The following is a 23,385-nucleotide window of genomic DNA, read 5'->3' on the forward strand; positions in this document are numbered from 1 at the left end:
TCCAAAAGGGAGATTTCACCTTTCACAATTATCTGCAAACCAGATAAAGAGAGAGGCATTCTTACACTGTGTTCAAGACCTCCTAGTTATGGGAGTGATCCATCCAGTTCCAAAAGAGGAACAGGGACAGGGATTTTACTCAAATCTGTTTGTGGTTCCCAAAAAAGAGGGAACCTTCAGACCAATTTTAGATCTCAAGATCTTAAACAAATTCCTCAGAGTCCCATCATTCAAGATGGAGACTATTCGTACCATCCTACCTATGATCCAGGAGGGTCAATACATGACTACAGTGGATTTAAAGGATGCTTATCTTCACATTCCGATACACAAAGATCATCATCGGTTTCTCAGGTTTGCCTTCCTAGACAGGCATTACCAGTTTGTAGCTCTTCCCTTTGGGTTAGCTACAGCCCCAAGAATCTTTACAAAGGTTCTGGGGTCACTTCTGGTGGTTCTAAGACCGCAGGGCATAGCAGTGGCCCCTTATTTAGACGACATTCTGACACAGGCGTCAAATTTCCAAATTGCCTAGTCTCATACGGACATAGTTCTGGCATTTCTGAGGTCGCATGGGTGGAAGGTGAACGAAGAAAAGAGTTCTCTATCCCCTCTCACAAGAGTCTCCTTTCTGGGAACTCTAATAGATTCTGTAGAAATGAGGATTTACCTGACAGAGTCCATGTTATCAAAACTTCTAAATTCCTGCTGTGTTCTTTATTCCACTTCTCGCCCTTCGGTGGCTCAGTGTATGGAAGTAATCATCTTAATGGTAGCGGCAATGGACATAGTACCGTTTGGACGCCTACATCTCAGACCGCTGCAACTCTGCATGCTCAGTCAGTGGAATGGGGATTACACAGATTTGTCCCCTCTACTAAATCTGGATCAAGAGACCAGGGATTCTCTTCTCTGGTGGCTATCTCGGGTCCTTCTGTCCAAAGGTATGACCTTTCGCAGGCCAGATTGGACAATTGTAACGACAGATGCCAGCCTTCTAGGCTGGGGGGCAGTCTGGAACTCCCTGAAGGCTCAGGGATCGTGGACTCAGGAGGAGACACTCCTTCCAATAAACATTATGGAACTGAGAGCGATATTCAATGCTCTTCAGGCTTGGCCTCAGCTAGCGACAATGAGGTTCATCAGATTGATAGATGCTCTAGCAGCACCTTGGTCTTTCAACCTGGCTTACGTGTTTCCACCGTTTCCTCTGCTCCCTCGTCTGATTGCCAAAATCAAGCAGGAGAGAGCATCGGTGATCTTGATAGCGCCTGCGTGGCTACGTAGGACTTGGTATGCAGATCTGGTGGACATGTCATCCTTGCCACCATGGACTCTGCCGCTGAGACAGGACCTTCTACTTCAGGGTCCTTTCAACCATCCAAATCTAATTTCTCTGAGACTGACTGCCTGGAGATTGAACGCTTGATTTTATCAAAGCGTGGCTTCTCCGAGTCAGTCATTGATACCTTAATTCAGGCACGAAAGCCTGTCACCAGGAAAATCTATCATAAGATATGGCGTAAATATCTTTATTGGTGTGAATCCACGGGTTACTCATGGAGTAAAGGTAAGGTAAAGTCAGGATTCCCAGGATATTATCCTTTCTCCAAGAAGGATTGGAAAAAGGATTGTCAGCTAGTTCCTTAAAGGGACAGATTTCTGCTCTGTCTATTCTTTTGCACAAACGTCTGGCGGATGTTCCAGACGTCCAGGCATTTTGTCAGGCTTTAGTTAGAATCAAGCCTGTGTTTAAACCTGTTGCTCCGCCATGGAGTTTAAATTTGGTTCTTAAAGTTCTTCAAGGGGTTCTGTTTGAACCTCTTCATTCCATAGATATCAAACTTTTATCTTGGAAAGGTCTATTTTTGGTAGCTATTTCCTCGGCCCGTAGAGTTTCCGAGTTATCTGCCTTACAATGTGATTCCCCTTATCTGATCTTCCATGCAGATAAGGTAGTTTTGCGTACCAAACCTGGGTTTTTACCTAAGGTGGTATCTAATAAGAATATCAATCAGGAGATTGTTGTTCCATCATTGTGTCCTAATCCTTCTTCAAAGAAGGAACGTCTATTACACAATCTTTATGTGGTTCGTGCTTTAAAGTATTATTTACAAGCTACTAAAGATTTTCGTCAAACATCTGCTTTGTTTGTTGTCTACTCTGGACAGAGGAAAGGCCAAAAGGTTTCGGCAACTTCTCTTTCGTTTTGGCTAAGAAGTATAATACGCTTAGCTTATGAGACTGCTGGCCAGCAGCCTCCTGAAAGGATTACAGCTCATTCTACTAGAGCTGTGGCTTCCACATGGGCCTTTAAAAATGAGGCTTCTGTTGAACAAATTTGCAAGGCGGCGACTTGGTCTTCGCTTCATACTTTTTCAAAATTCTATAAATTTGATAATTTTGCTTCTTCGGAGGCTATTTTTGGGAGAAAGGTTTTACAGGCAGTGGTACCTTCCGTTTAAGTACCTGCCTTGTCCCTCCCTTCATCCTTGTACTTAAGCTTTGGTATTGGTATCATACAAGTAATGGATGATCCGTGGACTGGATACACCTTACAAGAGAAAACATAATTTATGCTTACCTGTTACATTTATTTCTCTTGTGGTGTATCCAGTCCACGGCCCGCCCTGTCATTTTAAGGCAGGTATTTTTTAACTGTAAACTACAGTCACCACTGCACCCTATGGTTTCTCCTTTCTCTTGCTTGTCTTCGGTCGAATGACTGGATATGGCAGTTAGGGGAGGAGCTATTTAGCAGCTCTGCTGTGGGTGATCCTCTTGCAACTTCCTGTTGGGAAGGAGAATATCCCACAAGTAATGGATGATCCGTGGACTGGATACACCACAAGAGAAATAAATTTATCAGGTAAGCATAAATTATGTTTTTTTGTAATGTAGCTGCCCCCCCTCCATACCCTACCCCTCCCCCTCCATACCCTACCCCCTCCCAGATCGATTTGTAAAAATTATTTCCCCTCTCCTCTCCCACTCTCCACCGCCATCCACCACCCTCCACCACCCTCTCCCACCACTTCAAATTTGTAAAATATCCAGATTGCGGGCAGATCACACACACCCCTCCACCTCCGCGCGCACCCGACAATCGTTTCCGACAATTTTAAACAACATTCCAATTTACTTCTGTCATTTAATTTGCTTCCTTCTCTTGTTATCATTTGCTGAAAGGTTTATCTAGGCAAGCTCAGAAGCAGCAGAGAACCTAGCTTGATTGGTGGCTGTATCTATATATTGATTGTGATTGGCTCACCAATGTGTTCAGTTAGTAACCTTTAGTGCATTGCTGCTCCTTCAACAAATGACACCAAGAGAATGAAACAAATTGGATAATAGAAGTAAATAAGAAAGTTGTTTAAAATTGTATTCTCTCTCTGAATCATGAAAGAAAGGTGGTGAGAGTCCACAATTTATTACTGTTGGGAATTCATCACCTGGCCGCCATTTTCGAGCAGGGAAATGTATAGATTATGCTGAGACGCTCATAGTTCAGTACACTGTAATTTTTGAGAAAAAATGTCTAACGCCACAGAATGTGTTTTCTTTTCTAGATTTTGACTAGATTATGTGCAAAATGTTTATAAATGTGTATTTTATCTCTTTTTCAATATTACTTTGCTGTTTTTCTCAACTTTTCCTCATGTTTATTGTTTACCATATTTCAGTACACTTTATTTAATTTTAGTGTCTTGCAAGATGGCTGTCTGTTTCTGGGGGGGTATGCTGAGTTCATTTATAATGCAGCAAACTGGATTTGTGTCTGATGGGTAAGCTCCACTTGGGGGGGGGGGAGGCCATGGAATTTGTTTTACCCAACAAACAAATGCATACTTTGCAGACTGGTTACATTTTGGCCACCAGCTTTTATTTAAGTTCTGTTTTTACAATCTGAAGTATCCACTTCTAATATTGCAAACCCAGTTTGTCCTCTGTCTGTGTATTACTGATTTTTTTTCTCAGATCTTAAGGTTTGCTTACAGCCCAATATTCCTGAGGTTTCGTTATTTTACAGCCTTTAAGTAAGCGTAAACACAAATTTATCTCTTAGTTTCTCTACTAGAGATGACGTACCTCCTGTTTCTACCGCTATCTAACCAGTTCAGACATTTGGCTCTGAGGGATCTTTTTTCTCTGAAGGTGAATTGTCTCCCAAGGATCTATCCCCCAGTTCAGATAAGGTTTTAAGGAAATATTTTTATTAATATATTTATGATTTAGCATCTAAGTTCCTTAGTTAATAAAGCTTTTAAGATGTTAGGGATCCAGGACCCTAAGCCTGTGGTGATTATATACAGCAACTGGATATTATCTTCTAACCCAATTCCAAGCCAGTTTCCATTTTTTTTGTCTTGGTTATTTCCAAGCAACAGAAAAAGCCTGGAGTCCTGTTAATTCCATCCCCTTAATTAAAAAAAACAAAACCTGTTCCCTCTTCCATATACTAATTTGGAATTTTGGGATACTTTTCATAAGACTGACGGAGGTAAATCTACCTTAGCTAGACGATCCATGTGTATTTGGGAAACTGGAGGTTTCCTTTTAAAGGCCCTTCCTGCAAATAAATCTATTGTTTCAACCAGCTGTGGGTATTGTCTGTGTGCCAGGAACAACATTCCTTTGATGTGATTCTTTATCTGAGTTAGTTTGGGAGGAATCATCCTTAGAGTATATTCAAGATCACATTCTTTTTTTTCTCGATCACAGATGGAAAGAGAGCCTTTTTTATGCAGGGTAAAAAAAAATCTTGACCTAAGACTAATCTAAATTTCGTTTTTTTAAATTTTTTTCACTAATCCAGGACTCGAAAATTGTTTTCTTTTCAGAAGTTCAAGTCCTCCAACTCTATCTGACCATATCCAGTCTGGTATTAATCCAGGCAGAGAAGATGTCTCCTTTTAATGCTGTCTGTATGTGAGTGCGGTCCGCCCCAGACTTGTTGATGATTTAAAAATGTTTATTAAAAACACATTAAGGGAACAACAAAGTTAACCTCTGTGATATAACAAAACTGCAACACGTTTCTTAGATATGTGCTATTAGATCAGGCTGAGAAACGTGTTGCAATTTTGTTATATCACAGAGGGTAACTTTGTTGTTCCCTTAATGTGTTTTTAATTTTTAATAAAAGTTTTCAATCAGAAGCATAACTGATTCCTGTGTACCTTGACCTGGTAGCCGCTTTGGGTGATTATCCATAATTGGAGCTTGTGTATCCTGAACCGGCAGCAGCTGTGGGTGATTACCCACAGTGAGCTGGGACACTGAAAGTTCCCAGACTGTGTAAATCAGCACAACTGAGTGCTGCCGGCTTTGTGAGTACATATCTTTATGCACTGAAATTGTTTTGAGCTGAATATTACAGTATTGCACTAGTAGAGGCACCTTCTGTTTGTTTCTGTATTTTAGTATGTTGTAAGTCTACTTAGGACTTTTTACAGTCTTCCAGTTTATTTTGTTTTCGGGTAAAGGTACAGGTTAGAAGGCAACTTCTGTTACTTTAACTTCATGGTTGAAGTGTCTAATTCACAGAGCTCCCTTGGAGGTCACGTCCTTTATGTATTACAGCTCATTCAACTAGTTCTGTGTCTACTTCTTGGACTTTCAAGAATGAGGCATTCGTAGAACAAAGTTGCAAGACTGCAACCATGGCTCTCTTTACACATTTTTTATCAAATGTTATAATTTAATGTTTCTGGCAGGAAGGTTCTTAGGCTTTAGATCCTGGTAAACAGCTGCCTGCCTTTCCATTTTGGCCCACCAATTTCTTTTGTGGACTCCACAGCTTGGGTATTAGTTCCCAACACTAATGAATCATGGACTCTCACCATAAGAAAGAAAACATAATTTATTCTTACATGATAAATTCCTTTCTTGGTGGTGAGAGTCCACAAACCCACCCAATTTTCCTAGCGGTGGAACTTCTAGTTTGCATCTCCTTACCCTACTATCTTTCTTAATTCTTCCTTCTATTTTTGGTTATACGTAATACTGGAAGGGAACAGGAAGTTAGAGGGATATTAATGCTCTTGGTGTAGGTTGTCGTTGCCTCCTCCTGGTGGCCAGGTGATGAATTCCCAACAGTACTTTATTGTGGACTCTCACCACCAAGAAAGAAAGGAATTTATCAGGTAATTAGCAATTAGTTTTTAAGTTTGATATTTTTTTTTTTCTCCCTATGGTCTTGAACTGTCATTTTTTTATACAATTGCTATAATTAATGTATAACAATGTCACATAAAATCGACATTTGTAAATTTGATAAGATTACTCCACGAGTCATCATGTGTGGGAATTCCCCTCCTGACCACTAAGAGGAGGCAAAAGACACCCCAATACACCAGAGCTTTAAATCCCTTCCACTTCTTATGATCCCCAGTCATTTTGTCTCATTGATGAGAAGTAAGGTGTGACAGTGAAGAGCAGATCTACTCATCGTTAAAAGGGGATCCTCTAACTGATCTGTGGCCCTGTTCCCTCCTCCTGTCGTTCAGAGGAGTAACCAAGGGGTTATTAGCCAGGCAGTGAAATTTCTTATCTCAGTGAGATATGTCACAGGCCGTCCTGGTTAAATGTGTACTTGTTTACCAATCCCCTGGTCTACAGTGAGCTGCTACTTTTGGATCCACAGCCCTCCCCAAGTGAAATGTGGACTTGCCCGACAATCCCCTGGGTTGAAGATGCTGTTACTGATTAAAGGGACGCTCAAGTCAAAATAAACATTTATGATTCAGATAGATCATGCAGTTTTAAGATGCTTTAAAATTTACATCCATTATCACATTTTGCACAGTCTTTTTATATATACACTTTCTGGGGAACAAGATCCTACTGAGCATGTGCACAAGCTCCCAGGGTATATGTATAGTAGTCTGTGATTGGTTGATATATGTCACATTATACAGGGGGAAGGACCATAGGAGAAAAAATTAATTTGTTCAAAAAAATTTACTGCTTATTTGAAATTAAGAGTAGGTGTTAAAGCGTTGTCTTTTCTCCAACATTGGTGTGTCCGGTCCACGGCGTCATCCATTACTTGTGGGATATTCTCCTCCCCTACAGGGAAAGGCAAGGAGAGCACACAGCAAGAGCTGTCCATATAGCTCCCCCTCTGGCTCCGCCCCCCAGTCATTCTCCTTGCCGCTCTGAACAAGTAGCATCTCCACGGGGATGGTGAGGAGTTTGTGGTGTTAGTTGTAGTTTTTTATTTCTTCTATCAAGAGTTTGTTATTTTAAAATAGTGCTGGTATGTACTATTTACTCTGAAACAGAAAGAGATGAAGAGTTCTGTTTAAAAGAGGAGTATGATTTTAGCAGCAGTAACTAAAATCAATTACTGTTCCCACACAGGACTATTGAGATGAGAACTTCAGTTGGGGGGAACAGTTTGCAGACTTTTCTGCTCAAGGTATGACTAGCCATTTTTCTAACAAGACTGTGTAATGCTGGAAGGCTGTCATTTCTTTCATGTAATTAGCAAGAGTCCATGAGCTAGTGACGTATGGGATATACATTCCTACCAGGAGGGGCAAAGTTTCCCAAACCTCAAAATGCCTACAAATACACCCCTCACCACACCCACAAATCAGTTTTACAAACTTTGGTGAAGTAAGTTTGTGCTAGATTCTACGTTGATATGCGCTCCGCAGCAGGTTGGAGCCCGGTTTTCCTCTCAGCGTGCAGTGAATGTCAGAGGGATGTGAGGAGAGTATTGCCTATTTGAATGCAGTGATCTCCTTCTACGGGGTCTATTTAATAGGTTCTCTGTTATCGGTCGTAGAGATTCATCTCTTACCTCCCTTTTCAGATCGACGATATACTCTTATATATATACCATTACCTCTGCTGATTTTCGTTTCAGTACTGGTTTGGCTTTCTACAAACATGTAGATGAGTGTCCTGGGGTAAGTAAGTCTTATTTTCTGTGACACTCTAAGCTATGGTTGGGCACTTTTTTAATAAAGTTCTAAATATATGTATTCAAACATTTATTTGCCTTGACTCAGGATGTTCAACATTCCTTATTTTCAGACAGTCAGTTTCATATTTGGGATAATGCACTTGAATCAATTATTTTTCTTACCTTAAAAATTTGACTTTTTTCCCTGTGGGCTGTTAGGCTCGCGGGGGCTGAAAATGCTTCATTTTATTGCGTCATTTTTGGCGCAGATTTTTTTGGCGCAAAAAATCTTTCTGTTTCTGGAGTCATACGTGTCGCCGGAAGTTACGTCATTTTTTGACGTTCTTTTGCACCAAAAATGTCGGCGTTCCGGACGTGGCGTCATTTTGGCGCCAAAAGCATTTAGGCGCCAAATAATGTGGGCGTCTTATTTGGCGCTAAAAAAATATGGGCGTCGCTTTTGTCTCCACATTATTTAAGTCTCATTTTTCTTTGCTTCTGGTTGCTAGAAGCTTGTTCCTTGGCATTTTTTCCCATTCCTGAAACTGTCATTTAAGGAATTTGATCAATTTTGCTTTACATGTTGTTTTTTCTCTTACATATTGCAAGATGTCTCACGTTGCATCTGAGTCAGAAGATACTTCAGGAAAATTGTTGTCTGGTGCTGGAACTACCAAAGCTAAGTGTATCTGCTGTAAACTTTTGGTAGCTGTTCCTCCAGCTGTTGTTTGTATTAATTGTCATGACAAACTTGTTAATGCAGATAATATTTCCTTTAGTAATGTACCATTACCTGTTGCAGTTCCATCAACATCTAATGTTCAGAATGTTCCTGATAACATAAGAGATTTTGTTTCTGAATCCATCAAGAAGGCTATGTATGTTATTCCTCCTTCTAGTAAACATAAAAAATCTTTTAAAACTTCTCTTTATACAGATTAATTTTTAAATGAACATCATTCTGATTCTAAGGACTCTTCTGGTTCAGAGGATTCTGTCTCAGAGGTTGATGCTGATAAATCTTCATATTTATTTAAAATGGAATTTATTCGTTCTTTACTTAAAGAAGTACTAATTGCTTTAGAAATTGAGGATTCTGGTCCTCTTGATACTAAATCTAAACGTGTAGATAAGGTCTTTAAATCTCCTGTGGTTATTCCAGAAGTTTTTCCTGTTCCTGATGCTATTTCTGATGTAATTTCCAGAGAATGGAATAATTTGGGTAATTCATTTACTCCTTCTAAACGTTTTAAGCAATTATATCCTGTGCCGTCTGACAGATTAGAATTTTGGGACAAAATCCCTAAAGTTGATGGGGCTATTTCTACCCTTGCTAAACGTACTACTATTCCTACGTCAGATGGTACTTCGTTTAAAGATCCTTTAGATAGGAAAATTGAATCCTTTCTAAGAAAAGCTTATCTGTGTTCAGGTAATCTTCTTAGACCTGCTATATCATTGGCTGATGTTGCTGCAGCTTCAACTTTTTGGTTGGAAACTTTAGCGCAACAAGTAACAGATCATGATTCTCATAATATTATTATTCTTCTTCAACATGCTAATAATTTTATCTGTGATGCCATTTTTGATATTATCAGAGTTGATTTCAGGTTTATGTCTCTAGCTATTTTAGCTAGAAGAGCTTTATGGCTTAAAACTTGGAATGCTGATATGTCTTCTAAATCGACTCTACTTTCCATTTCTTTCCAGGGTAACAAATTATTTGGTTCTCAGTTGGATTCTATTATCTCAACTGTTACTGGTGGGAAAGGAACTTTTTTACCACAGGATAAAAAATCTAAGGGTAAAAACAGGGCTAATAATCGTTTTCGTTCCTTTCGTTTCAACAAAGAACAAAAACCTGATCCTACATCCTCAGGAGCAGTTTCAGTTTGGAAACCATCTCCAGTCTGGAATAAATCCAAGCCTTCTAGAAAAGCAAAGCCAGCCTCTAAGTCCACATGAAGGTGCGGCCCTCATTCCAACTCAGCTGGTAGGGGGCAGGTTACGTTTTTTCAAAGAAATTTGGATCAATTCTGTTCACAATCTTTGGATTCAGAACATTGTTTCAGAAGGGTACAGAATTGGTTTCAAGATAAGACCTCCTGCAAAGAGATTTTTTTCTTTCCCGTGTCCCAGTAAATCCAGTGAAAGCTCAAGCATTTCTGAAATGTGTTTCAGATCTAGAGTTAGCTGGAGTAATTATGCCAGTTCCAGTTCTGGAACAGGGGCTGGGGTTGTATTCAAATCTCTTCATTGTACCAAAGAAGGAGAATTCCTTCAGACCAGTTCTGGATCTAAAAATATTGAATCGTTATGTAAGGATACCAACGTTCAAAATGGTAACTGTAAGGACTATCTTGCCTTTTGTTCAGCAAGGGCATTATATGTCCACAATAGATTTACAGGATGCATATCTGCATATTCCGATTCATCCAGATCATTATCAGTTCCTGAGATTCTCTTTTCTGGACAAGCATTACCAGTTTGTGGCTCTGCCGTTTGGCCTAGCTACAGCTCCAAGAATTTTTTACAAAGGTTCTCGGTGCCCTTCTGTCTGTAATCAGAGAACAGGGTATTGTGGTATTTCCTTATTTGGACGATATCTTGGTACTTGCTCAGTCTTTACATTTAGCAGAATCTCATACGAATCGACTTGTGTTGTTTCTTCAAGATCATGGTTGGAGGATCAATTCACTAAAAAGTTCATTGATTCCTCAGACAAGGTTAACCTTTCTGGGTTTCCAGATAGATTCAGTGTCCATGACTCTGTCTTTGACAGACAAGAGACGTCTAAAATTGATTTCAGCTTGTCGAAACCTTCAGTCACAATCATTCCCTTCGGTAGCCTTATGCATGGAAATTCTAGGTCTTATGACTGCTGCATCGGACGCGATCCCCTTTGCTCGTTTTCACATGCGACCTCTTCAGCTCTGTATGCTGAACCAATGGTGCAGGGATTACACAAAGATATCTCAATTAATATCTTTAAAACAGATTGTACGACACTCTCTAACGTGTTGGACAGATCACCATCGTTTAATTCAGGGGGCTTCTTTTGTTCTTCCGACCTGGACTGTAATTTCAACAGATGCAAGTCTTACAGGTTGGGGAGCTGTGTGGGGTTCTCTGACGGCACAAGGAGTTTGGGAATCTCAGGAGGTGAGATTACTGATCAATATTTTGGAACTCCGTGCAATTTTCAGAGCTCTTCAGTCTTGGCCTCTTCTGAAGAGAGAATCGTTCATTTGTTTTCAGACAGACAATGTCACAACTGTGGCATACATCAATCATCAAGGAGGGACTCACAGTCCTCTGGCTAAGAAAGAAGTATCTCGAATTCTGGTTTGGGCGGAATCCAGCTCCTGTCTAATCTCTGCGGTTCATATCCCAGGTATAGACAATTGGGAAGTGGATTATCTCAGTCGCCAAACGTTGCATCCGGGCGAATGGTCTCTTCACCCAGAGGTATTTCTTCAGATTGTTCAAATGTGGGAGCTTCCAGAAATAGATCTGATGGCGTCTCATCTAAACAAGAAACTTCCCAGGTATCTGTCCAGATCCCGGGATCCTCAGGCGGAAGCAGTGGATGCATTATCACTTCCTTGGAAGTATCATCCTGCCTATATCTTTCCGCCTCTAGTTCTTCTTCCAAGAGTAATCTCCAAGATTCTGAAGGAATGCTCGTTTGTTCTGCTGGTAGCTCCGGCATGGCCTCACAGGTTTTGGTATGCGGATCTTGTCCAGATGGCCTCTTGCCATCCGTGGACTCTTCCACTAAGACCAGACCTTCTGTCGCAAGGTCCTTTTTTCCATCAGGATCTCAAATCCTTAAATTTAAAGGTATGGAGATTGAACGCTTGATTCTTGGTCAAAGAGGTTTCTCTGACTCTGTGATTAATACTATGTTACAGGCTCGTAAATCTGTATCTAGAGAGATATATTATAGAGTTTGGAAGACTTATATTTCTTGGTGTCTTTCTCATCATTTTTCTTGGCATTCTTTTAGAATTCCGAAAATTTTACAGTTTCTTCAGGATGGTTTAGATAAAGGTTTATCCGCAAGTTCTTTGAAAGGACAAATCTCTGCTCTTTCTGTTCTTTTTCACAGAAAGATTGCTAATCTTCCTGATATTCATTGTTTTGTACAAGCTTTGGTTCGTATAAAACCTGTCATTAAGTCAATTTCTCCTCCTTGGAGTTTGAATTTGGTTCTGGGGGCTCTTCAAGCTCCTCCTTTTGAACCCATGCATTCATTGGACATTAAATTACTTTCTTGAAAAGTTTTGTTCCTTTTGGCGATCTCTTCTGCCAGAAGAGTCTCTGAATTATCTGCTCTTTCTTGTGAGTCTCCTTTTCTGATTTTTCATCAGGATAAGGCGGTGTTGCGAACTTCTTTTGAATTTTTACCTAAGTTGTGAATTCCAACAACATTAGTAGAGAAATTGTGGTTCCCTCATTATGTCCTAATCCTAAGAATTCTAAGGAGAAATCGTTGCATTCTTTGGATGTTGTTAGAGCTTTGAAATATTATGTTGAAGCTACTAAGTCTTTCCGAAAGACTTCTAGTCTATTTGTTATCTTTTCCGGTTCTAGAAAAGGCCAGAAAGCTTCTGCCATTTCTTTGGCATCTTGGTTGAAATCTTTAATTCATCATGCCTATGTTGAGTCGGGTAAAACTCCGCCTCAAAGGATTACAGCTCATTCTACTAGGTCAGTTTCTACTTCCTGGGCGTTTAGGAATGAAGCTTCGGTTGATCAGATTTGCAAAGCAGCAACTTGGTCCTCTTTGCATACTTTTACTAAATTCTACCATTTTGATGTATTTTCTTCTTCTGAAGCAGTTTTTGGTAGAAAAGTACTTCAGGCAGCGGTTTCAGTTTGAATCTTCTGTTTATGTTTTTCATTAAACTTTATTTTGGGTGTGGATTATTTTCAGCAGGAATTGTCTGTCTTTATTTTTATCCCTCCCTCTCTAGTGACTCTTGCGTGGAAATATCCACATCTTGGGTAGTCATTATCCCATACGTCACTAGCTCATGGACTCTTGATAATTACATGAAAGAAAACATAATTTATGTAAGAACTTACCTGATAAATTCATTTCTTTCATATTAGCAAGAGTCCATGAGGCCCGCCCTTTTTTGTGGTGGTTATGATTTTTTTGTATAAAGCACAATTATTCCAATTCCTTATTTTATATGCTTTCGCACTTTTTTCTTATCACCCCACTTCTTGGCTATTCGTTAAACTGATTTGTGGGTGTGGTGAGGGGTGTATTTGTAGGCATTTTGAGGTTTGGGAAACTTTGCCCCTCCTGGTAGGAATGTATATCCCATACGTCACTAGCTCATGGACTCTTGCTAATATGAAAGAAATGAATTTATCAGGTAAGTTCTTACATAAATTATGTTTTTCCCTCATGGGGATCGGTAAGCCATTTTCTTAGACTTAGAAAGAATAAAGGGCTTATTATGGGCTATTAACTGGTGGACACTCTTAAGGGCTAAATCGATTGTTTATTTAAGTATTTATTTAAAGTTTGAAGTGGATTTCACACTTTTATTATTTGGGGAACGTCTTTTATCGCCAGGCACTAGTTAAGACACCTTCCCAGTCAGGAAGAGCCTTTCACTGTATTAGGCAGAGCCTCATTTTCGTGCCATTATTGCACAGTTTCTTTTAAGTACAGTGCATGCAGATGCATGTGAGAGGGTCTGGTGTCCACTGAAAAAGTTCCTAGAAGGCTTGAAATACCCCCCTGGGATAGTTGAAGTCACAACAAAGGCTGTGGCTGGGACTGTAGTGGGGTTAAAATTGCAAACTGCTCCGGTTTCCACATTTTAAGGGTTAACAGCTTGAAAATTGGGGTGCAATACTTTGAATGCATTAAGACACTGTGGTGAAAATTGGATAATTCCTTCATAGTTTTTCACATATTCAGTAATAAAGTGTGCCCTGTTTAACATTTAAAGAGACAGTAACGGTTTTGTTTTAAAACGGTTTTTGTACTTTATTAACCAGTTTAAGCCTGTTTAACATGTCTGTACCTTCTGATAGATCATGTTCTGTATGTATGGAAGCCAATGTGGTTCCCCCTTCAAATATATGTGATAATTGTGCCATAGCGTCCAAACACAGTAAGGACAGTATTGTCACAAATAGTAAGGTTGCCCAGGATGATTCCTCAGATGAAGGAAGTAGAGATAGTTCTACATCTTCTCCTTCTGTGTCTATACCAGTTATGCCCGCGCAGGCGACCCCTAGTACTTCTAGCGCGCCAATGCTTGTTACTATGCAACAATTGACGGCAGTAATGGATAACTCCATAGCTAATATTTTATCCAAAATGCCAGCATTTCAGAGAAAGCGCGATTGCTCTGTTTTAAACACTGTAGAGCAGAAGGGCGCTGATGATAATTTTTCTGTCATACCCTCACACCAGTCTGAAGTGACAGTGAGGGAGGGTTTCTCAGATGGAGAAATTTCTGATACAGGAAGAATTTCTCAGCAGGCAGAACCTGATGTTGTGACATTTAAATTTAAATCAGAGCATCTCCGCGCATTACTTAAGGAGGTGCTATCTACTCTGGATGATTGTGACAATCTGGTCATCCCAGAAAACTTGTGCAAGATGCACAAGTTCCTAGAGGTCCCGGTGCACCCTGATGCCTTTCCGATACCTAAACGGGTGGCGGACATAGTGAATAAGGAGTGGGAGAAGCCAGGCATACCTTTTGTCCCTCCTCCTATATTTAAGAAATTGTTCCCTATGGTCGACCCCAGGAAGGACATATGGCAAACAGTCCCTAAGGTCGAGGGGGGCGGTTTCTACACTAGCCAAACGCACAACCATTCCCATTGAGGACAATTGTGCTTTCAAAGATCCTATGGATAAGAAATTGGAGGGTTTGCTTAAAAAGATTTTTGTACAGCAAGGTTACCTCCTTCAACCTATTTCGTGCATTATTCCTGTCACTACAGCGGCGTGGTTCTGGTTCGAGGAACTGGAAAAGTCACTCAGTAGGGAGACTCCGTATGAGGAAGTCATGGACAGAATTCACGCACTTAAGTTAGCTAATTCCTTTATTTTAGACGCCGCTTTGCAGTTAGCGAGATTAGCGGCGAAAAATTCAGGGTTTGCAATTGTGGCGCGCAGAGCGCTCTGGCTAAAGTCTTGGTCGGCAGATGTATCTTCCAAGACAAAATTGCTTAATATCCCTTTCAAAGGTAAGACCCTTTTTGGGCCAGGATTGAAAGAAATTATTTCAGACATCACTGGGGGAAAGGGCCATGCCCTCCCACAGGATAGGCCTTTCAAGGCTAAGAATAAGTCCAATTTTCGTTCCTTTCGCAATTTCAGGAACGGACCGGCTTCTAACTCGGCAGCCTCTAGACAAGAGAGTAACGCTTCCCAGACTAAACCAGCTTGGAAACCAATGCAAGGCTGTAATAAGGGTAAACAGGCCAAGAAGCCTGCTGCTGCTACCAAGACAGCATGAAGGGGTAGCCCCCGATCCGGGACCGGATCTAGTAGGGGACAGACTCTCTCTCTTTGCTCAGGCTTGGGCAAGAGATGTTCAGGATCCCTGGACACTAGAAATAGTCTCTCAGGGTTATCTTCTAGAATTCAAGGAACTACCCCCAAGGGGAAGGTTCCACATTTCTCACTTATCTTCAAACCAAATAAGTAGACAGGCATTCTTACATTGTGTAGAAGACCTGTTAAAGATGGGAGTGATACACCCAGTTCCAACTGTGGAACAAGGTCAGGGGTTTTTACTCAAATCTGTTTGTAGTTCCCAAAGAAGAGGGAACTTTCAGACCAATTCTGGATTTAAAAATTCTAAACAAATTTCTCAGAGTTCCATCGTTCAATATGGAAACCATTCGAACAATTTTACCTACAATCCAGGAGGGTAAATATATGACTACCGTGGATTTAAAGGATGCGTATCTACATATTCCTATCCACAAAGATCATCATCAGTTCCTAAGGTTCGCCTTTCTGGACAAACATTATTAGTTCGTGGCTCTCCCATTCGGACTAGCCACTGCTCCCAGAATTTTCACAAAGGTGCTCGGGTCCCTTCTGGCGGTTCTAAGACCAAGGGGCATTGCAGTGGCACCTTATCTGGATGACATTCTAATTCAAGCGACGTCTCTTTCCAAGGCAAAGGCTCATACAGACATTGTTCTAGCCTTTCTCAGATCTCACGGGTGGAAGGTGAACGTAGAAAAGAGTTCCCTGTCTCCGTCGACAAGAGTTTCCTTTTTGGGAACAATAATAGATTCTTTTGAAATGAAGATCTTCCTGACAGAAGTCAGAAAGTCAAAGCTTCTAAACGCTTGTCAAGTTCTTCTCTCTATTCTGCAGCCTTCCATAGCTCAGTGCATGGAAGTAGTAGGGTTGATAGTTGCAGCAATGGACATAGTTCCTTTTGCTCGAATTCATCTAAGACCATTACAACTGTGCATGCTCCAGTAGACAGGATCACCTGTCTCAGGGAATGAGTTTCTGCAGACCAAAGTGGGTCATTGTCACGACCGACGCCAGTCTATCAGGCTGGGGCGCGGTCTGGGATTCCCTGAAAACTCAGGGTTTATGGTCTCGGGAAGAGTCTCTTCTCCCGATCAACATCCTGGAACTGAGAGCGATATTCAATGCTCTCTGGGCTTGGCCTCATCTAGCGAAGGCCGGATACATAAGATTCCAGTCAGATAACATGACGACTGTAGCTTACATCAACCATCAGGGAGGAACAAGGAGTTCCTTGGCGATGAGAGAGGTATCCAAGATCATCAAATGGGCGGAGGATCACTCCTGCCACCTATCTGCAATCCACATCCCAGGAGTAGACAACTGGGAGGCGGATTATCTGAGTCGTCAGATTTTCTATCCGGGGGAGTGGGAACTCCACCCGGAGGTGTTTGCCCAGTTGACTCAATTATGGGGCATTCCAGACATGGATCTGATGGCGTCTCGTCAGAACTTCAAGGTTCCTTGCTACGGGTCCAGATCCAGGGATCCCAAGGCCACTCTAGTGGATGCATTAGTGGCGCCTTGGTCGTTCAACCTAGCTTATGCGTTTCCACCGTTCTCTCTCCTTCCCAGGCTTGTAGCCAGGATCAAACAAGAGAAGGCCTTGGTGATTCTGATAGCTCCTGCGTGGCCGCGCAGGACTTGGTATGCAGACCTGGTGAATATGTCATCGGCTCCACCATGGAAGCTACCTTTGAGACAGGATCTTCTAGTACAAGGTCCATTCGAACATCCAAATCTAATTTCTCTGCAGCTGACTGCTTGGAAATTGAACATTTGATTTTCCAAGCGTGGGTTTTCAGATTCAGTGATAGATACTCTGGTCCAAGCCAGAAAACCTGTGTCTAGAAAGATTTACCATAAAATATGGAAAAGATATATCTGTTGGTGTGAATCCAAGGGATTCTCCTGGAGTAAGATTAAAATTCCTAAGATCCTCTCCTTTCTCCAAGAAGGTTTGGATAAGGGATTGTCAGCGAGTTCTCTAAAAGGACAGATTTCTGCTTTATCTGTCTTGTTATACAAACGACTGGCAGCTGTGCCAGAGGTACAAGCTTTTGTACAGGCTTTGGTCAGAATCAAACCTGTTTACAGATCCTTGACTCCTCCTTGGAGTCTAAATTTAGTTCTTTCAGTTCTTCAGGGGGTTCCGTTTGAACCCTTACATTCCATAGATATCAAGTTGCTATCTTGGAAAGTTCTGTTTTTGGTTGCTATTTCTTCTGCTAGAAGAGTTTCTGAATTATCTGCTTTGCAGTGTGATCCACCCTATCTGGTGTTCCATTCAGATAAGGTTATTTTGCGTACCAAGCCTGGTTTTCTTCCAAAAGTTGTTTCCAACAAGAATATTAACCAGGAAATAGTTGTTCCTTCTCTGTGCCCGAATCCAGTTTCAAAGAAGGAACGTTTGTTACACAATTTAGATGTAGTCCGTGCTTTAAAGTTCTATTTAGAAGCAACAAAGAATTTTAGACAAACCTCATCCTTGTTTGTCGTTTACTCTGGTAAGAGGAGAGGACAAAAAGCTATTGCTACCTCTCTTTCTTTCTGGCTGAAAAGCATTATCCGATTGGCTTATGAGACTGCCGGACGGCAGCCTCCTGAACGAATCACAGCTCACTCCACTAGGGCTGTGGCTTCCACATGGGCCTTCAAGAACGAGGCTTCTGTTAATCAGATATGTAAGGCAGCGACTTGGTCTTCTCTGCACACTTTTGCCAAATTTTACAAATTTTATATTTTTGCTTCTTCGGAGGCTGTTTTTGGGAGAAAGGTTTTGCAAGCCGTGGTGCCTTCTGTTTAGGTAACCTGATTTGCTCCCTCCCTTCATCCGTGTCCTAAAGCTTTGGTATTGGTTCCCACAAGTAATGGATGACGCCGTGGACCGGACACACCAATGTTGGAGAAAACAGAATTTATGCTTACCTGATAAATTACTTTCTCCAACGGTGTGTCCGGTCCACGGCCCGCCCTGGTTTTTTAATCAGGTTTGAAAAATTTTTCTTTTTCTTTATACACTACAGTCACCACGGCACCCTATAGTTTCTCCTTTTTCTCCTAACCGTCGGTCGAATGACTGGGGGGCGGAGCCAGAGGGGGAGCTATATGGACAGCTCTTGCTGTGTGCTCTCCTTGCCTTTCCCTGTAGGGGAGGAGAATATCCCACAAGTAATGGATGACGCCGTGGACCGGACACACCGTTGGAGAAAGTAATTTATCAGGTAAGCATAAATTCTGTTTTTATTATACACTTATTAATTATGCAATTCTAGTGCACAAGTGGTCCTTTAAGATCCTTGGCATTGTGCTTGCACTGCCTAGGATTGGCTCGCCCACTGGAAAGTTGCTACAGCTGAGGTAAGCACAATGTACGAAGGTGCTGATAGGTTTGTACTTGCAACTTCATGGCCCACCAGCTATTAATTTGAACATGTACACATGCTTTACATAGTCTGGGGACATACATTTGTGCACCCTACACCTTATTCTGGCAGTTTATAGCACTTGAATTATGCAATGTGATAGTAGAAACCCAGTCTAGTTGTTAGTAAGCCATGTTAGTTGTCAAAAAGAGTGGGTATAAATAATGTGCGAAGATATCAAATGGACCATAAACACCTTCTAATGGCAAGGCGTTTAAATAATGAAAATATATTGAAAAACGTTTTAATTACACATAACATTTTATACAAGAAAACAATTCTCAAGGTATTCACTGTCTCTTTAAGTTGTTGCATCCCAAATCTCTAATCTATACAAACCGTTTTATTTAGTAGATTTCCTGAAGATGCTTCATTGGAAATGTTTCCCCCTTGCTTGGCATGTAATAGAGATCAATTCTTTTTGTTGCAAACGTCAAATAGATTTAGTTACCTTTGTTCACTGAACTGTAAGTTGGTTGGAAACAAGCTTCTTCAGCTATGTATGCCCAAAACCAGATCGTTAAAGGGACACAAAAGAAGTTGCTTGAAAATTCAATATTTAAAACCTTAAAGGGACATGAAAGTCAAAATTAAATTGTTCATGGTTCAGATAAGGACTTTTCAGTTTACTTCTTTTATCAAATTTTCTTAATTCTCTTAGTAGCCTTTGTTGGAAAGCATACCTAAGTAGGCTAAACAGCATTAATACACTATTGGGTGCTAGCTTGTGGCTGCATAAATATGCATTGGCTCACTAGATGTGTTTAACTGCATCCTACAGTGCTTTGCTGCTTTGGAACTGAATGTAAACTATGTATTTAATCATTTTGCAGGGTTTAATCACACAGAGCATTTTATTATTACGCCAGTGCTGGCATACACTAGGGCATTTTCTTTTTGTGCTTTTATGTCCCTTCATATACTTACCATTAATTGCCTGCAAAAAAAGCTTTGTTAATGTTATTTCTTTTTAAAGACACGATGAGTCCACAGATTTCATCCTTACTTGAGGGATTACGCCTCCTGGTCAGCAGGAGGAGGCAAAGAGCACCACAGCAAAGCTGTATATATAGCTCCTCCCTTCCCTCCCACTCCAGTCATTCTCTTTGCCTACGCTAGTGATAGGAGATGGCAAAGTGAGGTGTTATAAAAGATTCTTTAATCAAGAGTTTATTATTTTTAAAGTAGTGCCAGAGAGTGCTACTTTGTTCTGGGGTGTAGCCTAGACCAGATCAGTCTCTACAGTAGAGCAATTGGTGGCTTTAAAGCAATGGGAACTGGTGGGACATAATTCTCACTGCGCCTCCCTTACATGGTTTGCTGCCCTACCTGCAAAAGTCTGAGGGAAGAGAGAGACTCAGTATTTTTTTATTTCCATAGGCCAATGTGAGGGGGAAATTGAGGACCTCGCAAGCCGGGTGGGCTGCCTTTCTGCCGGGCAGCATTTTAAGGTGAGTGCTGATTTTATTTCTGGGGACACGCTCACAGAAAGATTGGCACTTTTTCTCTTTTAGGGGACACTAGATAACATTATCCCTAGGAGGGAGGTAATGTTGTTGGGCAGTGATTGCGGGCAATGTAGGGCTAGGAGAAGTGGCTATAATTTTATACTAGCATCTAACAACGATTTGGTTTACTGTCAAGCCGCCTGGAGAGTTTGTTTTTATTTCCCTTTAGCGACCGCATGTATGGTGTGTCGCAGAAGGAGGATAATTTCATAGATGTTATTTTTCCCCTACATGTTTTCTACCATTATGGGAACGGAGACTAACTGAAGGGAGTCTTATTTATCCTTTGTTAGGTGGGGCATTAGTTCTCCCGGCAGCTTCACTCTATAATTTGACCGCCCGGGAGGTTTAGCTTCTTAGGCCCACGATGGGCGGAGCTATGTTGCGTGGCATGTTTGCGCGCTTTGTTGGGGCCATCTGTGCTCTTTAAATGTTACTCAGGGTTATAACTGAAGGGGAGCTTTTATTTATTATGGCCGCCATAATTCCCCCAGCATTACTATAGCCGCGCGGGAGATTTATTTTGTCATGCCCACTGTGTGCGGAGCTATCCTACGCATCTTGGCATGTCTTTAAATTTTCTCTGCAGCGTTTGTACCAGATGCTAGACATTTGCCTTCTATTTTGTGGGCAATACGGTGTCAAGTTCCTCAGTTTTTCTGAGGTTTGGGGATAGTTACATAATCACATAATAACACAGGTCCTCTCTGTCCTCTCTAAATAATTTTACATGTTTCTGTCCTTGAAATAAACTTTTTGTCGTTCTAAGTTTTTTTCTACCCAGCAGCATATCTAGTTACTGTTTAAACTTAAGGAGACAGTAACACTTTTTATGCATTAATTTTCTGTAAGGTACATATGTTATGCAATATTTGCAGGCGAATTTAATTTTCTCCTGCACAGAACAGTAATCTTTTTCTGTCTAACAGTTAAAGAGACAGTAAGAGTTTGTGTGTTAATTTTTATTAAGAAAATACAGCTGTTTATTTGTGTAAATTCATCCTTTATGACTTAGGATGGTACAAAACCACTCAACTATAAAGTTGCTTTTAAGATAAAGAGACAGTAACTTTTTTTTATATGTAAATTTTATATAGAAACTAGTTATGCCACAAATTTCTCCTATAGTGTCCCACAAATTTTATGGCCCACATGCAGTGCCCTATGCTTCCTTTTTCACTCCACTTGGAGTTATGATGCATTATATTTCTTTCTCATGAGGAAGAAAACATTGCTAGAGGAATTACTTCGGTAGTTGCTATTCCTAATGGTTCCTCCATGTTACTGAAGGAGGAAGATTTTTGGGTATCTTTTTTTTTTTGCCATCCTGGGCGATTCCAACATAGCACATCTAGTACAGACATTCCCTATATTTACAAAGAGGTTTCCCATAGCCGAATCAGCTAAGGAGGTTGGAAAAACATTCCCGGGTGAGGGACGGAGTTGTTTCAGCTTAACTAAGTGAACTACTATACCCTTCGAGGATAGATGGTCATTGATTATTTGTGGGATGTACACCAGGGCTTACAATGGCGACCAGCTGTGTTCTTGACTACCGTCACTAGTGGTTTGATGCTGTCAGGGTGCCACGAATCAGACTGAGACGAGAAGTGCAAAAATATTCACACCTTTATTAATAGCAAAAAATAATAAAAAGTCCACAAGTCAAATAACAAGCCAGGAATCAAAACCAGAGCTGGTAGTCAGACGAGCTGAGTCAGGAGCCAAAGCGAATAGTCAGATGAGCCGGAATCAGGAACAAGGAAAACAGCAGAGTCAGGAACCAGGAAGGACGTCAGGCAGCCAGGTAATACACAGGAACTCTCACAAACAGGTCTGAGACAACGCAAAGGCAAAGCAAACTGAACAGAGGCCCTTTAAATAATAAGTGATGACATCACAATACTGAGACTGCATCCTGTCTCACATGAATGATGCACACCAGTCTGGCCATAAAAGGAAGTACAGGAAATGAGCAGCAACCCCCCACAATGCACCATAGTCAGGAAGAGAGGTGAGTAAAATGGCTGCCAGCAGCACATGGCAAACACAACAGGGAAAAAAACCTGACAAATGCTTTGTCTACTGACTACTACTACTAAGTCAGATTTTTCCATGAATACAATTCAGGACAGGATTAAAGCTTTCAAATTGACTAATTTCCTTTAATTGAATTTCTTCCCTTCAGGTTATCAATCTGGGGACATAAGTTGCTCTATTCTAGCGCATAGAGCCTTATGGTTTGAGCCTTGTTCTACGGATATATGCTCTAAGTCTAAGCTTTTGGTGATTCCTTACCAGGAGAAGGTCTTGTTGGGACCTGGCTTGACGGGTTATTAAAAAAAAAAAAAGATAGCGTGAAAGACATGCCCCTGATTCGGGATCGTGTCTTGTAGGGGGTGACTTTCTGTCTTCGCTTTTACGCTGGTGAGGTAGCTCAGTTGATAAACTGCCCTGACTACAAATGCCTGTTCCTAAGGTCACAGGTTTAATTCCCGGGAGGGTCAATTCAGCCTTTCCGAGGTCAATGAAATGACTATTATTATTATTTAACTGCCAATTCTAGTTATTAAAGCTCAGGAGTTTTCCTCCCAGGGTCGTCAGGTTTCTGCTTTCTAGATGGTCTGCAGATCAGACAAAGGAGAAGTGTTCTTACACTGCCTAGGAGATCTCTCCGACCTGGGAGTGATTGTTCATGTTCCAATACAGGTACAGGGTCTGGGTTTTTTATCCCATTTGGGTTGTGGTTCCCAAACAAGTAGGGAACCTTCAGACCACCTTTTAGATCACAAGAATCTAAACATCATTCTTAGTGTACTGTCCTTCAAGATGGAACTTATTCCTTTGCTCCATTCTTCTCTTGATCCAGAAGGGTGAATTAGACGATGGTGACTTTAAAGGACACACACCTTCATCTATCGTTCAAAATTCTAAGGTTTGCCTTTCTGGACAAACACTTCACGTTCTTGTCTCTTCTTTTCGGTCTTGCCACAGCTC

General features: G+C 41.1%; 1 protein-coding gene across 2 annotated transcripts in view; it reads left to right on the forward strand.

Moving 5' to 3' along the window:
- The window catches only part of MRPL3 (mitochondrial ribosomal protein L3), a 344,205-nt gene that overhangs the window by 263,530 nt on the left and 57,290 nt on the right, over positions 1 to 23,385 (forward strand). Inside the window, exon 10 of one of the 2 annotated variants that reach the window (XM_053714298.1) lies at positions 3,704 to 3,787. The exons of the other annotated variant lie outside the window; for it this stretch is intronic. Within the exon in view, the coding sequence (XP_053570273.1) occupies positions 3,704 to 3,745 (42 nt within the window). The 3' untranslated portion in view covers positions 3,746 to 3,787. Of the gene's footprint in view, positions 1 to 3,703; positions 3,788 to 23,385 lie in introns of those variants that run through there. 2 annotated transcript variants of the gene reach the window in all.

This window comes from Bombina bombina, chromosome 5 (assembly GCF_027579735.1).
Source record: "Bombina bombina isolate aBomBom1 chromosome 5, aBomBom1.pri, whole genome shotgun sequence".
Lineage (NCBI taxonomy): Eukaryota > Metazoa > Chordata > Amphibia > Anura > Bombinatoridae > Bombina > Bombina bombina.